The 7,627-nt window shown below is 44.2% G+C and overlaps 1 protein-coding gene across 1 annotated transcript; it reads right to left on the bottom strand.

Moving 5' to 3' along the window:
* Positions 1-352: 352 nt before the first annotated feature.
* On the bottom strand, positions 353-6,763 carry LOC139394171 (zinc finger protein ZFP2-like). Its single transcript, XM_071142211.1, has 3 exons — positions 6,692-6,763; positions 2,590-3,235; positions 353-1,734 (listed from the first exon to the last, which is right to left on the bottom strand). The coding sequence occupies exons 2-3, from the start codon at positions 3,227-3,229 to the stop codon at positions 596-598; spliced, it is 1,779 nt and encodes a 592-aa protein (XP_070998312.1). The 5' UTR covers positions 3,230-3,235; positions 6,692-6,763; the 3' UTR covers positions 353-595.
* Positions 6,764-7,627: the final 864 nt, after the last annotated feature.

Raw genomic sequence — 7,627 nt, 5'->3', positions numbered from 1 at the left:
CTAACCAATTATCTGAAAATGTTTGCTATATGCAATTATCTTAGACAGCAAGCGAGTCAGCCAGCTAACGTTAGCTATTAGCCTAGCCAACGTTAGCTATTAGCCTAGCCAACGTTAGCTATTAGCCTAGCCAACGTTAGCTATTAGCCTAGCCAACGTTAGCTATTAGCCTAGCCAACGTTAGCTATTAGCCTAGCCAACGTTAGCTATTAGCCTAGCCAACGTTAGCTATTAGCCTAGCCAACGTTAGCTATTAGCCTAGCCAACGTTAGCTATTAGCCTAGCCAACGTTAGCTTTCTGACGAGCTGATTGGCTGACGGTGGGACGTGCCTCATAAGTGCTCTGAGCACTGCTCGCACTCAGCAATAATGGCTGATTTGAGGCCCAATATATTCAACATGTTAAATTATTGTGACGTTGTAAGAGCCTGTAGAGCGGAGAAAGCGAGAGCCATCAACCGGGAATCAGGTAGGTATTAACACTTTACGGGCTCCCGCGCTAGGTTTTACTCAGATTTGGAAAAAAATGGGCCGGGATCTGATCGAGAGCCTGTAGATCGGGATAAAAACGTGTCCACGTTTAGCTGGTGTCTCTTTAAGTCTGCTGTCTGCCTGAAGATCTTCCCACACTGAGAGAAGCGGTACAGGGCTTCTCTCCTGTGTGAGTTAACTTGTGTGCCCTCAGATGTGATGACTGACGGAAACTCTTCCCACACTGAGGGCAGTGGTAAGGCTTCTCTCCCGTGTGCGTTTGACTATGTTTCTTCAGATATCTTGCCAGACTGAAGCTCTTCCCACACTGAGTGCAGTGGTAATTCTTCTCTCCTGTGTGAGTTAACTGGTGGGCTGTCACATTTGATGAATGACTGAAACTCTTTCCACATTGAAGGCAGTGGTAAGGCTTCTCTACTGTGTGAGTTAACTGGTGTGCCCTCAGGCTTCCTATTTGACTGAAGCTCTTCCCACACTGGGAGCAGTGATAAGGCATCGTTCTTGTGTGAGTAAGCTGGTGTCTATTTAAGGTCTGTAAAAGAGGAAAACTCATCTCACAAACAGAGCAGTGGTATGGCTTCTCTCCCGAGTGAATTCGATGGTGTGTCTTCAGGTGTCCTGCCTGACTGAAGCTCTTCCCACACTGAGAGCAGTGGTACGGCTTCTCTCCTGTGTGAATTAGCTGGTGTGCCTTTAGAGCTCCTGCCCGACCAAAGCTCTTCCCACACTGAAAGCAGTGGTACGGCTTCTCTCCTGTGTGTATTCTCTTGTGTTCATTTAGCTGTCCTTCCATACGGAAGCTCTTCCCACATTCGAAGCAGTGGAAAGGCTTCTCTCCTGTATGTATTCTCTGATGCCTCTTCAAATTGAACGAACAACTGAAAGTCTTCCTACACTGGGAGCAGTGGTACGACTTCTTTCCTGTGTGAGTAAGCTGGTGCGTCTTCAAGCTGCTTGGTGTCTGAAATCTCTTCCCACATTGACCACACGGGTACGTTTTCTTTCTTTTGAGGGTCTTTTTGCATGGTAGGAGGTGAATTGGACAAATAAAACTGACTCTGCAATCTGAGCAGGGTCGGGGCCTACAAGTGTGCCTTCTCAACTCCTCTGGATCATAGAAACTAGTGAAGCAGTCCATGCAGTGGTGATGTTTCTGTCTTGAGTTCCTCCGTCTGTGTTGTTTATGGTTTCCTGATGCTGTGGAACTGGGCTCACCGTCTGAACCTGTGTTGGAGATCTCTCCTGTGGGAATATGGACAGATATGGGGTTAGAATCAGGATCAGAAGCATTGGCTTTAGACTTGTCTAAAAAACGATTAAGATCCCTTTATTTGTCCAATTAGAACACAAGGTCCAACGGAATTGTGACTTCCTGTTTAAAACATAAACATACAGGTTGGAGCACAGGGCTGCCGTACTATGGGGGCATGTGGACCAGTTGCTGTGGGCGGTTAAGAGGTCTTAGTCAAGGGCACAACAGCAGGTGATGGCACGAGCCCAAGCTTACAACTCTTTATTCATTGTTTCATTAATGAACAGCAGATTATTTACTGGGCGATGAAAACAACGACTTTCTAATCACAACCATCTACCATCCACAGATATACACACACCGACTTGGGGAAAGAGTCGTCAAACAGTCAGAGACACAGGTTGGTATACTGCTACACGGAGTATAGCATCTCTGTCTAAAAGCTGGGCTAATTTTAACAATAATATATCATCTCTGTCTAAAAGCTGGGCTAACTTTAACAATAGTATAGCATCTCTGTCTAAAAGCTGGGCTAACTTTAACAATAGTATAGCATCTCTGTCTAAAAGCTGGGCTAACTTTAAAATAGTATATCATCTCTGTCTAAAAGCTGGGCTAACTTTAACAATAGTATATCATCTCTGTCTAAAAGCTGGGATAACTTTAACAATAGTATATAATCTCTGTCTAAAAGCTGGGATAACTTTAACAATAGTACATCATCTCTGTCTAAAAGCTGGGCTAACTTTAACAATAGTTGTGGGAAGTGAGCTGTCAATAATAGCAATTATAATTTTAGAATCCCGAGGCACCAACTTCTCTCCGTACTCCACACCTGAACTTACCTGGGTCAGTGATACTATCTACTTCTTCCTCCAGATCTGGATCAGACACTTCTCTGCTATCCTCCTCCTCCTCCTCTTTGACTGCTCTCTCCTCCTCATCCTCCTCCTCTTTGACAGCTCTCTCCTCTTCCTCTTTGACTGTCCTCTCCTCTGTGACTGCTCTGTCCTCTGCCTCCTCCTCCTCCTCTTTGACTGCTCTCTCCTCCTCTTCCTCTTTGACTGTCCTCTCCTCTGTGACTGCTCTGTCCTCTGCCTCCTCCTCCTCTTTGACTGCTCTCTCCTCCTCTTCCTCTTTGACTGCTCTCTCCTCCTCTTCCTCTTTGACTGCTCTCTCCTCCTCTTCCTCTTTGACTGCTCTCTCCTCCTCTTCCTCTTTGACTGCTCTCTCCTCCTCTTCCTCTCTGATTGCTCTCTCCTCCTCTTCCTCTCTGATTGCTCTCTCCTCCTCCGCCTCCTCCTCTTTGACAGCCATCTCTTCCTCTAGGACTTCTGGCTCTTCTTTGACAATCACATTGAGTTCCAGTGTTTGACTGCAGTCCTCCAGCTTCACTGAGACCATCTCTGGACCCTGCTGTGAGCTTCTCTGGGCTGGAACACCACAGCCAGAACCCGGGGACTCTGTGGACTTGGGTTCAGACATGGAAGACTAGAGATGGATTCAAAAGAGGCACAAAAAAAATGAAAAGTGAGTTTCACAAACAGGATGAGTTTCACTAGAACAGTTTTGCTTATAAAAAGGAATAGATGGAAAATGTTGCATGCATGGTCTATCTACTAGGATTCTGCTAAAAAAATATAGCTAGCTAGCTAACATTTCTGTGGTGATGGCAACGATCGCTAACTTTAGCCATTTGAGCTAATTGGGTTAACTTTAGCTTACTGAGACATTTTACCGTCACCTTTCTCAATAGGGTGGGATGTATGAGGATTCTGTGTTATGCACTATAGCCTGTTACCATATATGTGATTGAATATTATCTGCTGTTGGCTTGTGTGGATGTATGTATGTGTTATGCAACATAGCTGACTTGAAACATTGTTAACAGTGTCAAGGCCATGGGCCTTTCTCATGATGGAAAAATACAGAAGACAGGGACTGTGCAATGAGTTGGGGGGGGGGGGGGGGGGGCACATTCAGAGCGTGGGGTTGCAGAACAAGCGGTCTTTTGTTAGATAACAGGAGCCAGGTAGAGATAACGGTATGGAGCATGAGCGCCTGGATGTTCTTCACAGCAACAGTTACATCTATCAACTGAAGCGCCAAGAGGCGGGGACCCGCCTGAGCGCCTGCAATAGGCTGAGCAAGTTTAAACCACGCCCAGCCTCTACTGTGATAGGCCAACAGAAGGGTTGGAACTGTCTATCACAGTATAAAGAATACTGTTTACATACATCCTGTCAGTTCTCTGTTTTGCCCTGCGAGGTATTACAGTGAGCCCGTATATACGAAAGTTGCATTTACCACTTAATGCTTAGCTATAATAAAAAATACATAGTATACAATCATGGTGACTCGTTGTCATATTTATCCTGATACCAGATTCGAATTGACGCAAATCTAACAGATACAATTACAAGCAAGAAGTTTGCTAGTGTAAAGCAATGCCGAACCAAAATGACAGTTGATATCACGCTGGCTGAATGATTAAGTAAATGATTACGGTTAACTAGCTAGCTAACAAACACTGAGGTCAAGTGAGCCAACACTCAAACTCGGTAAAGCCATCAAGCGTGCATTTGCAAATACACAACACTATACGGTTTCATGTGTTTTCTGGGAGGGGAAACTGAGTTGGACGCTGTCATGCTCAGATAGAGACGATGGCTTCAAATCAACTCCAAGAAAACAGCTTGAACCAGACTTATTCAATCTTCCATAATCAAAACGATACCAAATGGTTGATTTCATTTTGGCACCTTATCAAGGCTGCAGTAGGCGGTGTGGTTTATCAAATGTTACATTGTTAAAGATCGTGTTTACAGTCATGACATTACCAACACACACACACACACACACACACACACACACACACCCCAAGACGTGAGTGAGCTTGATATATTTCTACTAGATCTATAATCCAGTGTGATGACCATTACATACCATACAATGCCCATTATGACATCATAAAGAGGTGTTGTGACACGTGTGCCACTTGTCGATGGGTAATCCACTGTCATTAACATTGTAAACGCATAACGTGCCCACATTACACCAGCTACAACCTTGTAAAGGCATAACGTGCCCACATTACACCAGCTACAACCTTGTAAAGCATAACGTGCCCACATTACACCAGCTACAACCTTGTAAAGCATAACGTGCCCACATTACACCAGCTACAACCTTGTAAAGCATAACGTGCCCACATTACACCCGCCGCCCCTTAACCCGCCACCCCCTAACCCGCCACCCCTAACCCGCCGCCCCCTGGATGGCGGCTGTTACACTGAGCTGGGTGAATGGAGTCATGTTAGGAACCATGTCGTAACCTAAACCTATGGATGTTACACTGAGCTGGGTGAATGGAGTCATCCAATAAGCTGTAATAGAAATAAGGCCTTGCTCATACAATACATTATGATCCTCCAAGTGGGGACCAGTCACTCAGGGCAGAGCCCCACCTGTTTTGAGCCCCACATTTTAGCACAAAAAATATATATATATATATATTATTTTATTTTGGGGGGAGGGGCTTGCCTGATTTGCTGCAAACAATGTAATGAATTAATTAAGTCCCTTCTTTGTTTTCTTGAGTAAGGAAGCTACAAAATGCAGGTGTTTCAGCCTAGCTAAGTCCTTTCTGTAGTGTAGTGGTGCAAGCCAGCAGGAAGAAAAAAAAACAGAGCGTCGTGCTGTGATTGGCTTAGTGTTCTGTCACTCATCAGGACTTTACGTCACTGCCAAGTGTAAGAGCAGACCTTAAATTCTATCCCTTCGGCTGCTGCCATAGAAGTGCCCATCCAATAAGTCTCAAGGTCATTGGCCACAGATAAAATGACATCAAATCACATTATAACTACAGTAGCTTTGATTGGACATTATACTTTCACAATCTTAGCTAGCAGTAATCATCATGAATCACATCGACAATCTACTGGAAAATCATTGTTAATCCTTGTCTTATGAAGATAAATTATTGAGAAAACATATCGGTGCTCATCGGACATAAACATTACACAACAAGTTGGAAATCGCAAATTCAACGAGTGGTTTGGGAGGAATCAGTGGCAGCGTGGTCTCAAATCTGGGATTAAGGGGCTATTTTCCAAGTTTATATTGATAAACATTCAACATTGGCAATGCTGTCAATGAAGCATGATTTGTGCCGCGCAATTATGGATTTCCTCTTATCCGCTTGTCGTCCCTTATGACATAGTTTGTACATCTCAATTGTCATTAGAAACCACATGTGTTTAAGCAAGTCAGCCATATCAGCTGTTGTTTTTTTAAGGCAGTAAATGAGTCTGAATGAACTGATTCGCTGCCAGACAAGATTCTGCTGATAGCCAAGAGTAGCAGTGTTAAGGTGTTGGGACAGCTTTATGTAGGTCCTAACAGTTTGTGGGCACCGTTTGTCACCGTTATAATGCAATGAATGTATTGTTTAGTGTTGTGTTGTGGCTTTGCTGGCATGCCACATTTGTTGTTGTTTTTCACCAAGATGTACATGCTAACATCGCCAATGGTCCTCCCTCATCTTAAACGGCACCGACAGCCACAATAGTTAATCAAATGCCTGTCCAGCTGATTCGTTCTGGCGCCGTCCCTGCCCACTTACTATCTAGTGACCAGGCTGCCTGGTTGAAATGAACGATTCACTAATCACATATTTGACATTGATGACGAATAATGTGATCAGTCACAAAACACAGCGTCTTGAAGGTAGCTAGCTAAACAAACGTGCTTGCTAACAACGATAGCTAGCTAGCTAGCCTAGGATAAAGATGAAAACCTAGGCAACTTCAACCCACTAGAGCTAACGTTAGCTAGATAACATGGCTAGACCGTATCTAATGTCCTGAAGACTAGCTTTTTGTGTCGACAAAATAATGTGTTATGTACATAGAATCGTTATAGAATGTTTTAAAAGCTTGATCTTACTTTGGACCTGGACTTTGAAATGTTGACTACCGACGATACTAGCAACAACAGCTAACTAGCGTAACTCCGAACCACCTCCTTTCCCAGAACGACATCACAGATAGAACAATGAGCCAGATATTTCACCGGAAATATATTAGTGTGAAGCATCCGGTTGGCGTTTCCACTCACTACCAAATATGGTGATGAGAGGATGCCCAGTGGCCGGCAGTGGGAGAAGATCGATTTTGTACGAATTCATGCAAACTTTCACATCGGTGAAACGTTTGATCTCAATACAGTTTTTTGTTCCCAAAACTAGCATCTGTTAAGACACATTTTTGTAGATTTTACCCTTTGCCAAAGAAAAAAAAAAAAAAAACGAATTTGTTCCCACTTTAAAGGACAGGCTGTGTGGTCCATCTTGAGTTAGTTATAAAAAAAAAAGATTTGACGAGATCATCTTCTATGGTAGTCTGCCGGAATAACATCACAGACCTCGTTCTGGTTGAGTGGAGAAGAGGTTGGGGACTGTTGAGTCATTGAAAGTAACTCAAAGTGGACTGTTGGTGATTTGTTGCGTTTCTTCCATCCAGAGGGATCAAGCGCTCCACGTTTCTCGGGACAAGAGCTGTGCATTTCTTTGCTCTCAGGAGCAGGGCACCAATAGAAAAGTCGGTGTCAAAGCTCAACAAGACAGACAGAGTATTCTCAGACTAGCCATTGCCACCGGGTCTGTGTCTTACCAAACGGCGGGTTTAACAATCACCAGGAATATGTTTACAACACTGATCACCTCTGAGTGGCGCCCTACTCCGTGGAGCAAATCACAACACGTCCGCTTCCTCTGAGCGGAGGATGCACAAAACAACATCTCAACTATTCTCGAAACGTTCACAGATGTAACCATTCCCAGTTAGTCCTTTCCCCGGCCCGACACTGTGTTGGTCGGCCAAA

The sequence above is a fragment of the Oncorhynchus clarkii genome, unplaced genomic scaffold (assembly GCF_045791955.1).
Source record: "Oncorhynchus clarkii lewisi isolate Uvic-CL-2024 unplaced genomic scaffold, UVic_Ocla_1.0 unplaced_contig_9327_pilon_pilon, whole genome shotgun sequence".
Classification (NCBI taxonomy): domain Eukaryota; kingdom Metazoa; phylum Chordata; class Actinopteri; order Salmoniformes; family Salmonidae; genus Oncorhynchus; species Oncorhynchus clarkii.
This window is presented reverse-complemented; position numbering and strand designations above follow the sequence as displayed.